At 48.5% G+C, this 19,148-nt stretch overlaps 2 protein-coding genes across 4 annotated transcripts in view; both read left to right on the top strand.

Annotated features, from left to right (window-relative positions):
- FRMPD1 (FERM and PDZ domain containing 1) overlaps positions 1–3,296 on the top strand; it is a 72,055-nt gene extending 68,759 nt beyond the window's left edge. For both annotated transcript variants that reach the window (XM_037164122.2, XM_053656091.1), the window contains one exon: positions 786–3,296. In XM_037164122.2, coding sequence (XP_037020017.2) covers positions 786–3,169 — 2,384 coding nt within the window. In that variant the 3' untranslated portion in view covers positions 3,170–3,296. The remainder of the gene's footprint in view (positions 1–785) is intronic.
- A 3,878-nt stretch (positions 3,297–7,174) lies between these two features.
- TRMT10B (tRNA methyltransferase 10B) lies at positions 7,175–18,906 on the top strand. Of its 2 annotated transcripts, none has more exons than XM_037164115.2 (9): positions 7,175–7,232; positions 10,666–10,965; positions 11,405–11,513; positions 12,075–12,199; positions 13,694–13,846; positions 14,906–14,984; positions 15,414–15,481; positions 18,082–18,205; positions 18,800–18,906. In XM_037164115.2, exons 2-9 carry the CDS (start codon positions 10,780–10,782, stop codon positions 18,904–18,906), a joined length of 951 nt encoding a protein of 316 aa, XP_037020010.2. In that variant the 5' UTR covers positions 7,175–7,232; positions 10,666–10,779. The 2 variants fall into 2 exon arrangements, with proteins under 2 accessions (XP_037020010.2, XP_037020009.2); XM_037164114.2 differs by having other exon boundaries at positions 11,405–11,528.
- The last annotated feature ends 242 nt before the right edge of the window (positions 18,907–19,148 follow it).

The following is a 19,148-nucleotide window of genomic DNA, read 5'->3' as shown; positions in this document are numbered from 1 at the left end:
ACAGAACGCCTCATGCCCACGTCTGAGAGTCATGGCCACTTTTTGTCCAAAGCAGGCTCCTCCAGAACCCTGACACATGGTGACAGTGACAACGGTGACAGTAGCAGCTTCTTTTACTGAACGTACATTAGGCAGAGGCCTTGTGCCGGCCACCTGATCCGCACCAGTTCGTTTGGCCTGCGTGGCAGTGCCGCTTGGCACCGTTGGTGCTGAATGACTTAGGCTGACGTAGCACAAAGAAACAAATATAAGATGGCTTAGAAAACTGCCAGCAAGGGCGAGGAACTGCTTCAGACACAGGCAGCAACCAGACCAGGAGGCTGGGCAGCAAGATTCCTTGTCGTATTGTCAGGATACTGTGGCTGTTAAGAATGAGCCCTTAAAAAAATTCATTGCGTTTGAGTTTAAAATCGTAGGAGATGTGTAGCTGACTTTCCGGGCCACATATCTGACCACTTAGTGGGGTGGGCAGGACCCCGTCATTGGCAGGCCCAGCAGACTGCAACCGCTGGGCAGAGGTCAGTCCCCCCCCAAAAAAAAAGCTGAAGCACTGTGACCAAAGGCAATGAGACAGATTTTGGGCAACCAAGACTCAAAAAGGGTCTCCCACAGTTACCATCCCCAACATTCAGATGAGGAGATGAAGGCGATCAAGATTCAGCGTGCCCCAGGTTACACAGCCCGGGCAGGATTCGAACCCAGGCAATCCAGAGTCCTCAGCCCAAGGTCTGCGAGCCTCTTTGTTTTCCTGCTCTTTATACATTTTTTCCTTTCTTGATTCTCAGGGCCCGGAGCTATTTCTGCTGCAGAAGCCAGCGCCACAAGCATGCAGAATAAGGCTGGCACCTGCAGCCCCGAGGACAGCCTGAAAACCGGGCCCGAGGGGAGAGAGCCAGGCAGAAGGGGAGGGGTGAGAAAGTACGCCAAGACGCTGAGAAAAAGGAGGTCTTTTCTACAGACCGACTACACCTGCCAGGTGTCCTTTCCCCTGGTGCCGTCGGCCTCCCTGGAGGACGTGGACGCCGTGTGCTACTATGACAGGGAGCCCTACCTGACCCTTGGTGCGCCCTCCCCAACGGTATCCTCTCTGCAGGACATGCAGGGTGAGCCCGGCCTCCTGGAGACCAAGGCCCTGGGGCTGCTGGCTCCCTTGAGGGACGCCAAGAGCAAAAACCCGGCCTCCCGGGTCATGGAGATGGAGCCTGAGACCATGGAAACCAAATCGGTCATCGACTCTCGGGTGACTTCTATTTCCGCCGTTCGCCTCCGGATTGACCCCAGTCATAAAGAGAATCCTGGGGGTGCCCCTGTGACTGCCGCTGTTGCTGGTTCCCCGGCAAGCGCTCCGAACTGTTCCGACCCAGGTTCATCCGGCCCCAACTCTGCTCGGGCAGAGCCTCGCCACACGGTGTCTGCGTTTGAAGACTCGGAGGGCAGTGCCCCCAAGGAACTCTCCACAGAGCCGGAGGACAGCACCTCCTCCCTCTGCAGTGCCGACCCGAACCCAGCCCCCATCTGCCCGACCGTCAGCCCAGGGCCACAGACCGTCCCCCAAGCCAACACAGTAGAGCTGGGAGGAGTCCAACCGGAAACAGGATTGGGATCTTTGTTTACAAATCATAGGCAAGAAACTGCCCCCACATGCACGGACCTTTCGTCGTCTCCTCACGATGGGCCTGGAAGTGGCGAATGTGGAATGAGTTCAGGAGAGAAGATGGCTTCTTTCCCCAAGAAGGAGGAGCAACAAGGACAGCTGTCCTTGGAACACGTTGAGTTAGCTACAGACAGAAACGGCCCCAACTCAGTTCATGATGACTCTGGGAAGGATTCGCATGATGCTGAGGGTGACGTGTCAAATGCGGTCCCACAGACCACTGGTGTCAGTGCTCCCGATGGTGGAACGGAAGCCTCCCTCCCCTCGGACACCCCTGTAACAGGGACTGAGCCCGCCCCCCCACACTCCCCGCTGGAACTCCAAGGGCAAAGCAGAGAAACCCCCAGCCAAGCCTGCCAGGCCCAAGCACAAAAAGTACTGGCGGAGCTGGATTTGGACCCCGATTTCTTGCTTGAGAACCAGACCATTCCGTCAGCCTTCCCTCCGGAGGGTGTCAAAGCAGAGCCACTTAGCCATGTGTCAGGGGAAGAAGACACAGCCTCCCAGGATACTCAGCAGGTCAGCTTTCACTCAGGGCCTTCTCTGCTAAGCCCCCTACCCTTCCCCCAAGAGGGGTCCCACTTAGAAGATTCAAACCAATGTGCACTGTCAGAAAGCAAAGACAAAAGCCCTAGCATTTGCCCCCCTGATGAGAAGTCCTTCTTGTGCTTTTCCCCGGAAAGCCATCCTAAAGTTTCTGCCAGTCTCAGGGTGGCCGCAGCTTTAGGGTTCGTGGGGGTCAATGAGACAGTGGCCCCCAGGGTTGGGATGGAGCAGTGCAGCTGCCAGTTCTCCTACGTCACATGCTTCCGTGGCCTGCAGTCCGAGACAGAGGAAGAAGACAGGGACCCGGAGGCACACCCCACGGTCCCCCTCACCTCACCGCCCTCTGCGGGAAGCCGGCTGGCCCTGCCCTGGAGACCTGCACGGGCCTACAGCTGCAGCTCTGAGCCCCTGGCCAGGAACAGCCAAGTCTGGCCAGAGTACTGCTCCAGGGCTCTGAGGCAGCTGAAATCGGCCCCCGCCAGCACCCCCGAGGGCTTCATCCGACTGGCAGAGAGCTTACAGGAATTACAAGACATTTTAGAAGCTTCCTGGGGGAATGGGAACAAACACCCCCCAGAGAAGTGTACTTGGCACTTTTCTGAAAGCCGGAGCCACCTCTGCATGGGCTCCCAGAAGCTGCTGTCGAGCTGTCAGCATGTGATCAGAATGGACCAGAGCCCCGAGGAGATGCAGGGTGCCGTGCACAACACCTTCCAGTACCTGGTGCAGCTGGCTGGCCTGTGCATCCAGCTCACAGACTGCAGCCGCTGCTCTGCCCGGCACAGGGAAGCCGCGGGGAACCTGAGGGATGTGGTGTACACCTACCAACAGTTTGTGGAGGCCGCCAAGCTGACCTGCGAGAGAGGCTACCACGACCTGAGTGTGAAACTTCTGGCCCGTCAGTGCACAGCCCTCACGGCCGCTGTGTTCTGTCTGACCCAGAAGTTCCGGGCATCCACCGCCCTGTGAGCAGGCCCGCCGCCCAGGCCCTCTGCCCTGCCCCGGACACTTCCCTGAGGAGCCTCTTTCATTCCTCCACCCACCCTCTCAAATGTTTACTATTTAGAGTATTTAAATAAATTGCTGCTTAATCTTGGCCTGAATCAGGCAGACTGCTGATAAGTCTGGGTCACGCCCATTCCCTACATTCTCTGAATACTTCCTTCTGGGCCGGGCCACCAGCTAGGAGCTTGGGATAATTTTAGACAAATAAGATCGGTCCCTCCATGGTCAGGATGCTCACAGATCCTCTGGGATACGGATAAGTAGTTCACCATCAGTAAAGAGTGTGTCCTAAAAAGTGTACTTGGGGTGTGGAAACAAGAGGTCACAACCTGTTCCAGGAAGGCAGGAATGAGGGAGGAAGGTGGGAGTCACCAAAAAACACAGTCTTCTCACACCACACTTATTTGGTAATAACTTTTGCAAATAGGAGTGAATACGTGTGATATCTGATAGATTTCTACCTTCGCAAGTTTTGTTTGGCTTGAAGCACCTGGACCAGGGAGCCTGGTAATCTGGGCTGCCTCGCTGAGATAAGCATAGGTTGCCACCAGGTGGCAGTAAGTTCCTCAGCCACATGGCTATGCTCTACAGGTGTGCGCTGTGCTTTGCCTGAAATTGACTGCACCCCTAAATCTTGCACCGCATTCCTCTTTTAAATAGTTAAAAGGCAAAAACAAAAGCCCTTAATTCGATTTGTCTCTTTAAGGATAATATTAGCACAAAATAAATATATTTAGAACTTTTCTCACTAAACCCAGTTGAGCCAGTTTAATCCCAGGTAATCTTGGTGGGACCTTGGACAAGCTATTTAACCTCGAAGTGCTTTTGGTTTTCTTTTCTGTAAATTGGGGACATTAATAGTGCCTACTCTGTAGGGTACACATCAATCTAGTAAATGCTCAGTAAGTAGTGACCCCCAGCTTTATGGCTGCCTCTTCCGGTCTGAAATTCTTCCCGGCATTTTGCTTTCAGACCCCAGGAAAAGCAATTTCAAACTACCCCTGGGATACTTTTCTTGCCCTGGCTTCTCTGTCCAGGCAAAAAGTGGTTTCGACACTCAGCTTAGACCATTAGAGTCTGTTCCAGGGGTCCCCGTGCCCCTCTGGCGCCCCCAATTGGTTGTGAGCTCAGTGCGGCCTCTGCGCTGCCTCTCCTGGGGGGGCTCCCTCGCTCCTCTCCTTCATCCAGCAAAAGCAGGAGCAGAGATGGAGGTGTTTTGTCACATGCCCAACATGCGCCAATCAGAGGGAAAGCAATCCCCTGGGAGAAGACAAAACATATCCTTCCCATTCCCTGTCACCAGGTACCTGTTAACTAGTAAACAGTTAACCAGTACTTGTGCCAGGAAAAGATTTATTTTCTTAGAGGCCTGTTTCTTGTCACAGAACACTTGGAATAGAATTTAAGCAAGGCTTTTGAACACAGATTTGAAGTGATTTCATGGCAATGAAAAGTAGGAAAAATAGGACACTTAATAATGAAAGCTGTACACTGTTAAAAAGGGCCTGAATGCTCACAGCGGCAGGAGGCTGTGAAGAGCTACATGACTTGTTTCCATGAACACAATCTGCATGTTTACAAGTTTAGGGAAGGAGCTCAGGGCTTCAGCCCCGGCAGTGTTGTTACAGGCATTCATTTGGGTCTCGGGTCCCCCATCTGACAGAGGGAAACACTAGTCTCCCTTTAGTGAGGGCCTACAGTGTGCCAGATGCCCCGCAAACACTTTCTTACCAGCGTACCACCCGGAAGTAGGGTTTGCTTTGTGAGAAACAATGACAGAAGGCAGGAAGAAGACTGTGGAGTCTCCGGCACAAGCACTCAAATGTGTGTGTCCTTCTTCCTTTGCTTCCTCGCCCCTCAAATCCATGGACTTCCTTGGGTTGCTGCAGTCTGAAGCTGGTATTTTGCTCTGCAGTTTCCACGAGGAGTACTAAGCCCCAGAAGCCCTGGGAAACCCCTCATTGCTTGTGGAGACTCTAAAGCACAGGGGCAGTTATCCTGTTTAGCACTTTCTTTGAGTACACGGCCCCCTACATGAGATAGGCAGACAGGGCCTGCCTACCTCACCATGCGAGAGTTACTTATTGAATGACTAAGAAACTACTGGACATTTACATCTCTCCTTGCTTTTCCCATCCGCCATCATATTGGCTGATTCATTTCTTTCTACAAGCATTTACGGTAAACCCATGTGAGGTGATTCCTGATGCAGGATTATGGATGTAAATAATTGGGTGAGAATCCTGTTTTCAAGTATTCTTGGTCCAAAAGATATGAGGACATGTAGAGACAGAGACCTACAGCGTAAGGCATGGTGTGCTCAGGGCCACCAGAGAACAGAGTGTACGAGAGTCCAAAGAAGTCGCTGTTGGGTGGGGGCAGAATAGTGATCAGAGAAGGCTCCCCGTAGGAGGCAACATTAATTAGAACTAGTTTGTCAAGCAGTATTTTTGAGTAGCTACTGTGCATCAGGTCCTAGATTTGATAGATAGGAAGGTAAGTTTTGGGTGTGTGAAGAAAGAAGAAATATCACTCATTTCTTTATTCTGTCAACAGATATTTACTCTGTAATGGCACTGGGAATACAACCATCAACATGATAGATGGTTCCCCTGAAGGAACTTATAACTAGTAGGAAGACACCGAAAAAAAAAAAAAAAGATGACTGATATTTAAAAAATGAGAAGAGTGCCAAGATGGGGTGAGATGAGCCAGTCTTATCTTGGGTGATCAGTAAAGGCCTCTCTGAAGAAAGAATGTTGAAGCAGAAAGATTAAGTAGGAGCCAGCCATGGAGAAAGTGAGAGGAAAGGGAACAGTACCTGCAAAAGTCTCCAGTGTGCTTTCAAGAACACAGGTGCGAATGGAGCACAGCAAGCTGGAGGAAGAGAGGCAGATGAGGCTGGAGGAGCAGCCAGGGACCAGGCTGTGCAAGGCCTTGGGAAGATTTTACACCCAAGTATGACAGGAAGCCACGGAGGGGGTTGCAAATGGGGGCTGTGCAGGGCTGGACTGGTAGGTGTGGTGGGAGCCGCTGAAGACCACGCGAACCACTTTGCAAGCCCTGCTGAGTGGGAGACCAGGGCCAGCTTCTGAACAAAGAAGAGATATTAGAACTGGGTTTTAGAAAAAGCCTTCTTGGGGGGCGCAGGGGATAATGTTTAGTTTTCGCATTTAAAAACTGCTCTAGGATCAGATAAAGAATGGATTGAAGCATGGTTTGGGAGCGGGGTGGGAATTGCTGTGGAAAGAAAGTCCAGAGGGGGCAACGGTGTGGGGCCGAGGAAGGTTCCAATGGGGCTGTGGTTTCTTGGGTGGCAGACGTTTTGGGCTCATTCATGGTAGGGTCTCTCGGAAAGGCTGAGACGCCAGGACTGGAGGAATAAAGGCAAAAATGGCTGATAGTTTTTATCAGGACAAGGGTTGGGCAAATCACTTCAGGTCTCTGAGCCTCAGTTTCCCCTCTGATACGTGAGGAGAGGTGGAGAAGGGAGAGTGGCCAGGGGCTAGCCTCACTCCTTACCTGCCCAGGCCCGGACATCTCTGCTGTGAGCCTGGACAGTGGACAGCCAGGGGGGACAGGGGGAACGTGTGCACAGGGAAGGGCTGAGTCAGCTCGTGGGCCTTGCTGGTTCCGGGGAAGCCCAGCGAGGGCAAGGCCCCCAGGCTGCGAGATGAGAGGTGGTTCTAAGTCTGGTTTCAGCCCAATTTCACAATGTCCAGTCTTCGACAGCCATTAAAGCCCTGGGCATCTGCAGCAACCCTATAGGTCAGCAAGCTGCTGGAATTGTGATCCCATTTTACAATCGGGAAAACAGGCTTAGAGAAGCACGGCAACACTTTAGGCGGGACGGAGCTCCCTAGTGCCTGGGTGCTGCTTGGAAGCGCAAGCCTCGGCTCCGACCCCTGAACACCAGCGGCCGGGCCGAAAACTACAATTCCCAGAATGCCATTCGGAAGGGGGGAGAAACCGGAAGTGGGTCGGGAGACAGGGCCATTAGAGAATTGCCGCAGCGTGACTTGATCAGGTACGCCCGGAGAGCTCTTTGCTAGACCTGGTGGGGATGGGGAAGGGGGGTGGTCTGGCTTGGCACTGCTGTAGCTTGCCGGGGAAGACACCCGGGAAACAGCATTTAACAGTTGTGTGATCCGGTGTCCCACACCTTGGTGCTTTCCCTTCCTGCCCCCTTTCTCACTTGCAGCTTATGGGCCAGGTGAGACCCACAGCCGGGGTGCTTTCGGGCCTGCGGTCTAGGTGTTCCATTGCCTAAGGTGCCTGAGACAAGGAACCAGCTTTCGTGGACTAAAATTTAGAAAGAGAGGAGAATGCAAACAGAGACCGGCCCGTCACTAGGCCCCCGGGGATGTGCCCATCATCAAGTGGACCCTGGGTCAGAAAACTCGGAGATGAGGGTAGTGTGGGGATTTGTTAATTCTGCTAGTATTTACTGAGCATCTGTTAGGTACCAAGCCCCTTTCTAGGCATGGAGGATACGGTAGTGAACAAAGCAAACAGAACACTTGGTTACCTTATAAGAATGAGGAAGTTCCCACAAAAACTAAGTAAAATATATGCCACTTTGGATAGTGATAATATGAATGAAGCAAGAAATGCAGTTATATAATTACATAGAGGGAAGAGTGTTGGAAGTAGATAGAATAGCAGGTGCAAAGGCCCTGAGGTGGGAACACCCTTGGTATGTTTTGAGGAACAGCAAGTACATCCGACAGCAGAGGACAGTGGATGGGGGATGTAAACCTTACTGATAAGTACAGGCCGTCATAAGGATTTTGGCTGTTTACTGTAAGTAAAATGGAGAACCCAGCATGGTTCTGAGCACAGGAGTGACACGGTTATCAATCGTCTAGGATGCTTTTATTCTGCGAGGCTCAGTACTGAGCTGTGGGATGTGCGTGTGAATTCTTCCCTGGAAGTTTGTGATCCTGTGGGGAAACGGGCAGACCAGCCATCATAAGAGGCTGGGTCAGATCATTGCAGCCCCACGAAGACAGAATGAGCATCATCACCAAATCCTCAGGGTATGCAGTTATGTCACGTGCTTAGTAACTATTTATTCCATGATTAGCTGAGTAATCCCAGTACCAGCCACTGCACTTGTAATGGAGACTCAGAAAACATTTTCAAATAAAGAAATGAAATGCTGAACGTGGGCATAAATAATGTCTCACATGGATTGAGCGATCCCGTGATGCCCTACTTCACCGTTGCTCTCTGAGGAGGTGGTAAGCTTCTACTCAGTATTCCCTGAGCTTTCCATTCTGTGCCAGGCCTGTGCTAGCCACTGAGGGTGTAAAGAAGAAAAAGATATAGTCCCTATCCTCATGAATGCCTGATCTGCTCCGTTTCAGACTCTTCTGGTTAGTGGTTGGCATTGCTTCATGTGATTTTCAAAATCACTGTATTCCAAGTTTCTGGTCTGAAAAACATTCTCAGGGACTGTAGGAATTTGGAGAGGACAAAGATACGAAGAATGCAATAGGAAAGGAGGGATTCGGGGCACTGGTGGTAAAATTCAGTTTATTCAACAAACATTGATTTTAAACACTGCCATTTGTAAGAGTCTTTGAACTGTTTGCTATTTAGGTGGATGTAGTTTTGTGGTCCCTCCTGAAAAGGAATTCAGGTTGGTAGGAGAGAAAAGATGAGCATTAACCTTCCAGTTTTTAAAACAGTAGACAAAACTCTGCAGCGCCCCCACCCCAACTGCTTGAACCCCTACCTCTCCTTTCTCCTGAGCCAGACCTTCTCCAGTGAGAACATGTACATTCATTGCTTCCCAGTCATTCCCCAAAAGGTTTTGCACAGAGGAGGAGCTCAATGAGTAGTTATCGATGAACACAAATAAGAATGCAAAATGCTGTGGAACTCGGAGGAGGAAGAGCGCCATGGCTGTTAAGAAACTAGCATTCATTTAACAAATTTGTTTCTTTTCTTCCCCTAACAAAATGAGGTTGTTAGGTATAAGAGCGGTTTATCTTACTTAAAGTTTCCATTTGTTCTTATTTGAATGCCTAAATACAGAAAAACAAAGATAACACTGCTGGCTGGCATAACAGCTTGTTCAGTCATCTAAGGAAACTGTTACAAGAGGGGCCAGGGAATCTTTTGCTTAAAAAGAAGTTTGTAACTAACATCACTGTTCACGTGTGAATAGTGCAGTGCTTCCAAAATGTTTAAGGATAACTTGGTATTTTCCTCGTTTTTTTAGAAATACTATGGACACTATTTCATTTTGTGTATGCCATTAACTCAGTGATACAGTCCATGGTATAAATACGTACTTCAAAATTTGTACTTAGTATTAAAGAAGAGATTTCTAAGCAAAAGTAAACCTAGCCTAGGCAGGAAAATGAATACACATTTCAAATTTTAAAAATCTTTGCATTTTACTCAGAAAAATTATATCTCAGAAAAAAATTAAAGGCCAAGATAGCTAACAGAAACAAACAGTAAAAGAGGTTAATTGAAGTGACTTGAATTCTAGTGGGTTTCATTGGGAGTTGATAAAATTCAGAGTTGATGAATCAAGAAGTAATAATGGTGTAAATATATGATGTCAAGGGCCTAGTCACCAGAACTTAAAAAGCCTGGTTAACCAGGGTTGCTGCTGGTGGTGGGAGGGGTCAGAATGAGGATCATCGCTTTTCATCATAAATAGATCTCTGACCATGTGGGTAACCCACAGATTTACTTTGCCACAGATACACTTTTTCTAAGTGGAGGTCGCACCCTGGACCCAGAGCAGCAGTCGTGCGCAGCGGTCATTCAATTCTTTGTGACAACTGTAGGCTGGAGCGTTTTTTCACTCATGTCTTTGTCGAGGAGTTCAAGTACCACCTTGACATTGTGATGTTGGTTAAGTGCGCTCTGACGGTGGCTCTCTGTGTTTTTCTGCCGCAGCACTTCTGAGGGGTATCAGCGGGTCTCACTGGAGACTGTGGCTTTCTGCTGCTGGGATAGATACTTACTTGCATTGGAGGAGGCAATAGATGGATAGTTTGGAAACACAAATGTCGTTACATCACCAGCAACCTGGTGTTCTTGGTTGGTTTGGGGCCCCCCTTTGCCATAGTTTTTGACTCACTCCTCGTCCCCCCAAGGGTGTTTCTAGTAGAGGACTTTGCGTATGGTAGGTGCTCATTGTATATTCAGTTTGAAAATAAACTGAAATATAAGGGAGGTGGCTTTTGCTGTTTCTGTCCCGCCCTCGACTCGTGAGTGGATTTCAAAGAACACTGTAAATAACTTGGGTTTCTGCGCCCCTGCAGCAGGGAATCGGTCGCGGGGTCCTCGGAGGGGTCAGGAGCTGTGCTTGTCTCCTGAGAAGTGGGTTTGGCTCCCTCGCTGCTGCAATGTCGCTGTGCTGACTCATTTCTCTGGGATACACATGCTTTTCAATAAGCCTCCGTTACTATTTACACACTTCCTCGGTAACATAGGAGCACCCTTCATCACTTGGATACCGGAGAATCCCTCTGAGCGTGAAGTCACGTGACATCCCACGTCACTGTGTCTTTTCCTGACCTGGGAGAGAAGGAAAGGAGACTGAGCACATGGACTGGAGATGGGAAGGGAGCGCTCAGAAAACAGAGTCACCAGTGCCGCCGGAGCGACGAGTCGTCCTCGAGGACACCGGCGAGGATGACATCTCCGAGAGCCTCCAGCTTCTACAGATTGACGTGGAATGTGAGCATCGGGAGAAAGAGACCCAACACCCGGGCAGTGCCGTGTGGTGCTCGGTGAGTGCGGTGGGCGACCCGGGCTTGGAGAGGATGGGGCGACCTAGAGACCCCTGTCCTGAGGGCAGGTCCTGGTAACAGAAAGACTGGGGATGAGTTTGGTGGGTTCCAAGGGTTGAATTTCTTATTGACTAAGTGGGTTAGGCCTTCCATTTTACTTGTGTCATAAGAAAGGTAAGTAAAGTTCAAGAAGGATTTTTGATGCACCTCAGAAGGGTCAGGAAAATTTAGCCTCCGCTCTAGGCCCACCACGTCACGTGTCTTTTCAGGGGCTGTTCCCTCCAAACACAGTCTAGTCTGTTTTTGTTGAACAGACTAATGTCCTTCTTCTCTCCTAACTTTATATCTAAATTTTAAAAAAGTAAGTAACTGTTCTTAAAACTCGTTTTCCTTTTTGGTGCTTATAAAGTTCTCAATTTTATTTTCTGGAAAACCTAAGAAAAATGTCCAAAGAAAACAGCGACACTGGGAAAAGATAGTTGCAGCGAAGAAGAGCAAAAGGAAACAAGAGAAAGAAAGAAGAAAAGCGAACCGTGTAGAAAATTCAGGTAACACTGAATCAGGTTACTGGTATAATTGCATTTATTTCTTAGCTAACTGGTATCTGCATGTACCTAGGGGAAGAGGAAGATTGTTTTTATGTAAAAGCCAACATCTGGGGGGTGAGACCTAGTGTCCTATTTTGTTGGAAATCAAAGTATCAAAAAAAATTGAAGTCTCACTTTGAAATATAAACTATCTAGTGTACACATGTGTTTATAAGCTCAGATGTAGAAAGACAGTCCCAACAAACAGCTAACATTTATTCAGGGCTAAGTGTTTTACTACCCCCATTTTGTAGGTGAAGCAGCTGAGGCTCAGAGAAATTGAATAACATGATACAGGCCATAAACGACACGCTGAACCGAGATTTAGACCCAGAGCCCACGGCCACTGCCCCCTGCGGTCCCTCAACTCACTGGTGAATGCACCCCTCGCACAAGTTTCAAGTTCCTGGTTTCGCTTCCTGTGCGAGTGGCGCTCACCTGGCTGGGGAGAGGTGTTTCTTACTCAGTATTATTCCTCTGTTTTCTCACTTATGTTTTCCCCCCCTGATATTTCTGTTCTAGGCCTCTGCCCCCAGCACAGCAAGCGTTTTCTAAGATCCTTAACCAAGGAGAAACTTTTGGAAGCCAGACACTCAGGACCAAGACTCTGCATCGATTTGAGTATGACTCACCACATGTCTAAGAAGGTAGAACACCCGCCACGTTCCAAATTCCTGCTCACACAGGGGAAGTCCAGAAGGGGGCAGCAGTCAGAGAGCTGCTGTGACTCTAGTAAAACCAGCATTTAGGACACTAAATGTTCCCAGGTGGCTGTTGTAAAGAATCAGCAAGAGGACAGACATCCTTTGGTTTAGTTGGCAGATTTTTACTTAACTTTCTGTTGAGATCAACCCTTTGCCTCTGTGATCGTGGTGTCCCCAGTCTAACTGGAGCCTTTCACTTCAATTCTCCAGAGACGAAGTCTTTGGCCCTCCGCTGGGGTGAGGAATTTGCCTGGTTACAGGCTGTGGGAGATTCCTGCGAGGCATGTGTTTTAGTGGTCGGGTTCGGGGGTGCTGAGCACTTGGCACGCACTCCGAACAGATAAGATGGATAGCAGCTTATAGCCACATGTACTCAGCCCCAGGGAAGGTGACACTGCATGGCATGCAGGGCCACACTTTGGAACAGAATGAACAATCAAGGACTATGGGAGCAAGCTCTGTCGTGTCAAGAAGGGGGAGTGCCCTGGTTTGTGCAGGAAGCTGCAGTCGCAGTGTTGGAATAATGCTCTGGGCTGGCAGGGAATTAAAACCCACTGCTCAGGGATAATCAGGAACTACACCTGGTCCCTTAGATGAATGGGATTGCTTAGCGAGGGGACCTTATCCGTGGGAGCAGAATTGGGGGAGGAGCTTGCAGTTAGGCCATTCAAGGCCCCCCAGGCTTCACCAGATGTCAGGCAGCACACAGAATCAGGCCTTCGTTTTAGGCCTTACACCACAAAACAGACCTTTCTATTTTCCAACACTCCCGTTGTCCGTGCTAGGGCTTGCCTATTTTTCAGAGAAATGAGGAAAACAGGATCTGCGGCTCTGAGCGGGACCTAATTATAACCCTCTGAAAAGAGCAGCCAAGGATTTCCTGTTGTCTCTGTTGAGATATCAGATTAAATCGAACACAGAGCCTTTTTTCCTCTACTGAAACCAAATCAGTCCAGATCGTGAGGTCTCTGAATCAGGATTGGGAAGCTAAAACTCCCAATCCTACTGCGTCCCCTGGAGTTAGGGAGAAGGTGCCAACTTTAGCTGATGGAATATAAAAATGTATAATATTCTAACTTCTTTTTAACTGTAAACGCCACATGGTAAGACTTTAGATAAAAGCTTAAAGAACAATTTCAGGTATCAAATTAGGTATTTAACGGTGGGTCTTGCTCAAGGAGGGAGAATTCTCAGTTTTTCCCTTAGTTCACTGATTCTGGGCTAACATCAGACCTCAGCTTTCATCCCTAAGGTGCAATGCCAGGGGGCAGAACGCCCACTCACATTCAGCTACTCGCTCCGGGAGCAAAGGGGGTCCTTCTAGCTCATGAGGTTTTCCAGAGTCGCACTCAGTGAACTTGCTGAGGAACCGTTTGTAGATAGTGAATTTAGAAAGAGGGCATGTTTGCACCCTAAGTTGTTCTTGTTTCTTTGAAGGAACTAAGCAGACTGGCTGGGCAGATCCGGAGGCTGTATGGTTCGAACAAGAAAGCCAGCAGGCCTTTCTGGATCTGCCTCACAGGGTTCGGGACAGACAGCCCCCTGTATGAAGAGTGTCTGAGGATGAACGACGGGTTTTCCAGTTACCTGGTGAGCCTCGTTTTCACAATACTTGCATTGTCGTCTAAAAAGTAGGTTGTGGAGTGATTTTTTTACATTTTCAATGTTCATGTTTTATACATATATAAATAAATTACGTGTTTTCATTATTACAGTCTAGAAGAATTAAGACCAGTTCATTAATTCTTATATTTAAATTTTTCCTTCTTTCCACCACATGGGCAAGAAGTATCTAGGACTGTATTTTGTTTCCTTGACTGTAGGCGCCAGGAATATTTTGGGGAAACACCGTGACTCCTTTATTGTTCTCAATTAATACAGAGTTATGAACATGAGTTTTGGAGGAAACTCGTAGAGAGAATCCTTATGGAAGTCATATGGATTTAGAGTGAGTTTTAGAGAATACCAATTTAGTTTTCAACTCTTTCCCTCAGATCTCGTAAGTGTAGTGATTGAAATACAGGCAGGAATCCAGATCTGTTCCTGAGACACCACTGAAGACGCCCTTGTGCGTTTGCATCATGTCCCAGACAGGGGGCAGTATGGCCTTCCCGAGGGAGGGTCGCAGAGACAGGGAGTGTGAAGACGCCCTGGTGCTCTGTCGCACAGCCCCTGCTGCAGTGCGGCCATTTCCAGCCTTACTTTGCCCCCTACGTGTTTGAGGGTTCCTGACCGTGAAGCAGGGCCACGCGGCCCCTTGCTCTGCTGTGTTCATACCCCTGGTGGGAGTCTCTCTCCACACTGAGTGCACCTCTTTTGTACGTGTCAGTCTCGCCTCTTCAGAAACCCAGTTCCAGCGTTGCCTTCACTAGAAGCCTGTCTCTGGTTGCCCGCCCTCCTCTGTAGTCCTGGGGTGCTCTCCCCCTGTGTCTGTCGGGGCCTCATTACTTCCCCTCTCATGCCATAGGGTTGATTGTCTGCGCCTTTGCATTTCCCCTCCCCAGCCGAGCCCTTTCTGAGAACAGGTGGTCGGACATGCAGCCCCTGGATGCAGCTAGAGCCCAGCCTGATAGAAACTAGATGTCTGGTAACTAGTGTGGCTGTGTCTCAGCCCAGTTCACAGTGCGTTGGGATACTTGTATTTTTCAGCTGGACGTGACAGAAGAAGACTGCTTTAGTCTGTTCCCCCTGGAGGCCCTCGTGTACCTGACTCCGGACTCGGAATGCGGTACGTGCCTTGCTGTGCGGGCCCACGGAGCTCGCTGCCTCCAGCCCGTCCCTGGTCAGCGCCCGCCACTGATCTGTCTTGGACCAACGTTATATATTTTTCTCCAGAAAATCATCTATTTCACATAATTTTCAAATTCATTGATATTCCGTTGATCTTCATATTCTCTTACAATTATTTCACATTCCTCTCTAATTTTGATTTTGTCTCCTTTCTGAATCCTAATGTTGATTTGAGCCTGCTGCCTTTTTTTCTTGATCAGATATGCCAAAGGTTTGCCTATTTAATGGGTCTTTTCACAGAATTAGCAAATATTCTGCCTTTGTTTTCCTTTTCATCAAATTTCTTTTATCATGCTTTCCTTCTGTTTCCTTGGATTTAGAAATTATAAAAACAGATCTGATTCATTGGCCTTCATTTCCTCATTAGCTCTTGAAGATGTTGATCTAAACAAAGTTTACATCCTCGGCGGACTTGTGGACGAAAGTATTCAGAAGGTAAGTACGTGTTAGGCTGAAAAACTGTATTTTGAAAAGTGGTGCTTACTTTTAGAGGTACCCGCCCTGTAATAATCTTACCCAAAAGGCCTAAAAAGGCAGAAGGAACATGAAGGAGGAGCCCATTCCGCCCTGGCCCGACCCTCCCACCTGCTAAGTGCCCTCTGCCCTCTGCCCTCAGCAGCAGCGGCAGCAGTCCTGACCCCAGTCCTGACCTGACAGAGCGAGTTGGAGACAGAGTGGGGGTGGGGTAATCGCATCAGCAGCTGTGGTGAGCTCCCTTCTTCTCTCTCCTCCCCGATTTTGGGAGGAGAGCTCTGGCCTCCACCAGGGGAGCGTTGCCTCAGCGTTCTCACCAGCTCCGCGCTCTTTGTGGGGGAGTCGTTGGCTCCTTCTCAGTCCACCTCCCCTGCCGGCATAAAAGTCTTACAAGCTCAGCCTCAGTATTACTGTCCAGATTCCTTTTGTTGAATTGGAATTTTATTGGAATAACTGGACTTTCTCAATATGTTTATATTATAGAAGTATTTTATGATAATTTTGTTATATTTACTAATTAACATGGCATAGATAATAAAGAGTGAATTAAGAGTTAAATTGTATAGAAAGGAGTACAGTGAGAGATACATCTCATTCTGGTTCTTGTCCCCCACTCGAGAAAACCACTCTTTTCTTGTGTGTCCCTCTTGATACAGCCTGTGATTACACAAGTATCCGTTTGGGGGTATATTTTATATGGATGTTTTTCCATATGTGTGAGTATATTTTACATATTTTTCATATATATATGAGATACACACTTAACACAAATGATATTTAACCAAATTGCATTTATTCTAAAAAGGTCAGTGTTTCGTCACCTCAATGTAAGAAAAACTGAGATAGTCAGGGGGCACTGTTTCAAATTAAGGAGGACTGCGAAGACGTAACAGCTCAGAGCCACCTCCCACAGCAGAGCGACAGCCCCTCCTAGTCAGTGAGTGAGTGCGGCCTGTGGGTGCGCAGTGTTGACACCTCACCCCACCTACCTCTCCACCGACATTTAAACTGGAAAATAACTGGCACAGAGGTTTGTCACTAGATGGCGCTTGGGGCTGTTAATAGAGTTTGGCTGCTTCACTGAAAAATGCGAAGGAAAACATTTCTTCAGGAGGAGTCACTTTATCTTTAAATGTTCGGAAAACAAACACCAGACTGTAATCTCCTCCAGGGCAGCGTCCAAGTCTACTAACTTTGAATTCTATACTCTAGCTCAAAGTGGTTATCAAGGAATAAACTTTTTAAAGCAATCATAGCTCATTTATGCAAGGAGCATGGAATTGTGCTTCATGTGAGTCTCAGAGGCAGGCGTCGGAACACAGAAGGTGCAGGCACCGTTGGCGAGGCCGCGCTGAGGGCGGCCAGTCAGCATTCCAGACCCAGTAACCGAAAGGGCATCGACAAGCTGGTACAAGTTCAGGAGGGGCTGACCTGAATGACGAAGAGTCAGATCTTAAGTCACAAAGGACAGTTGGCAGGACTGAGTGTGGAGACACGAGGAGTCACAGTGGTGTGGCCCCTGCCTTCCAGAATCCGAGTGGCTGGCATGGGTCTGGGAGCAGAAAAAAAAACACAACAGTGAGTCTCAGAGAAAAAACAACAACAACAGAAAACTTGTCTCAGTATCAAGAAATTCCTATTAACTGGTACTATTAAAATTGGAATAGGTTTCCCCGGGATGTGTGAGTTTCTTGTCACAGGGTTTGTTCGTTTAAAGCCAGAGGCCACTTGGGAGAGAGTCAAGGAGGACGGGTCCACCTGGATGACAGGCGGTCGGAGTCCACTGAGGCCCCTTCCAAACCCCAGCACGTTAACTATCCCAGTGACCAACCCTGTCTCTGATCCTGAAATTGCAAACGGATAGACGACCTTTCCAGCATCTTACAAGGTGGCAAATATAATTTAAACTTCAGTTCATGGCTCAAAGCCATCTTCAAAGAACACCAGTTACTTTTCTCTAAATGAGACCCTAAGTGGCCTCCGATTATTGGGACTTTTTGAGTTCTCATGACTCCTTTTTTTTGCAGTTTTTAGAGCCCTTCTTCTCTCAGAAGCAACAAGAGAGCATTAACTCTCACACTCAATGCTCTCTTGCAGCTACTGGCGTACCTGACTTGAATCCTGTCTCTTCTCCAATTTGTGGCTACCAGTTGGCTATGAACTGAAAGCTCTATGCTAGAACTGGGTCCTCCTGAGTTAGGGCCAGCAATGTTTTCTGATTGGGCTTCTGGATGCAGATTGTGGCTGCAGATGAAGCCTCTCTTAACTTATTTCCTTCTTGGCTGTAAGTAGTAACGTGTGGAAGACGGTGGATAGAGGGCTCCCAAGTAAGTGAGGTATTGCCGCCCAAGCCGCTTCTTCCTCGGACCAAGTAAATACTCTTCATTCTCTGTACTCTTAATTATCTGCAGGCTACTTATTTTTAATACACCTATCATGAATTATGATGAGATAGAAATTAGAGTGGTAGTAATTGGTGATTCTTGCAATTTGCTATGCATGTTACAAGAATATCTTCATTTATTAGTTTTAAAAGAAAAATATTTAACTGTGATTTACAGAAGGTGACATTTCAAAAGGCCCAAGAACACTCTGTCAAGACAGCCCGCTTGCCAATCCAGGAATATATGGTCAGACGCCAGAATGGGAAAAACTATCATTCAGAGATACTGACCATCAACCAAGGTACCGCCCACATGGGCCTTGACCTGTGGTGTTAGTTCTGGTTCTGCTTTGCATGGTGTTGGAGTATGAATGGCCCTTGAGGCAGCTTCCCCCGTGACTGAAGTGCTTGGATTTTATTGCATGCACTTTGTAACGTGTATTCTGGCCTCTCAAAGGTGTTTTACATTTTCTTCCTAATTCCCAGCTACATTAAATACAATTTAAATTGTTGCCTTGGCCTAGAATGCTCTGCCTTTAACCCATATTGACTGGCGAATTCCTATTTGTCCTTCCAGACTCAGTTCAAGCATCTTGGCTGCTCCTCTCCCTGCCCCAAGCCATGCCAGGGCCTCTCCTATGTGTTCCCGTTGTACCGTGTTCCCCTCTGTGCCGCATTGGCCATTTGTGGGCCCATAGCTCTCAGTGTAGACCGAGGCCCTACAGGCAAGCGGGGCCCATATCTTTGCCTCTGCCTCCCCAAGATCAAATACCGTGGGTGGTACAGAGTAGGTTTGTTGAATGAAATATTCCAGAACACCCTTTTCTCATTGGTGATCTACTCGTTTTCCTTTTCTAGTGTGTGGTCACTGTGTTTTCTGTTTACCTTTCTAACAGTATTTGATATCCTGTCCACTTACTTTGAGACTCAAAACTGGCCTGAAGCGTTGAAGAGAGGAGTTTCTTCCAGAAGAGGCTATGTTCTTCAGGACCCAGTGGAATGACGGACAGCCCACGATCGCAGCTGCAGGAGCGGAGTTGCTGAAGGGACCAAAGAGCAGGGCAGACGGCGGTGGTGGTGCACGCTGCCTTTACTTGGCATCTTGGGTCTGGAGAGTATAGGGTCCCTACTAATGGCAGGGACCACATCTGATGCTCTTTTGTATCTCATACAGTGCCCAGGTCACAGGAAGTGCCCACTTTGTCTTGACTCAAGTCAGAAGTTTATATAAGGGCCCTGTCTGGT

Source organism: Artibeus jamaicensis, unplaced genomic scaffold (genome assembly GCF_021234435.1).
Source record: "Artibeus jamaicensis isolate MK-2021 breed Jamaican fruit bat unplaced genomic scaffold, CSHL_Jam_final scaffold_1964, whole genome shotgun sequence".
NCBI classification, from domain to species: domain Eukaryota; kingdom Metazoa; phylum Chordata; class Mammalia; order Chiroptera; family Phyllostomidae; genus Artibeus; species Artibeus jamaicensis.
Note: the sequence above shows the minus strand (reverse complement) of the source record. Positions and strands in the feature narration are given on the sequence as shown.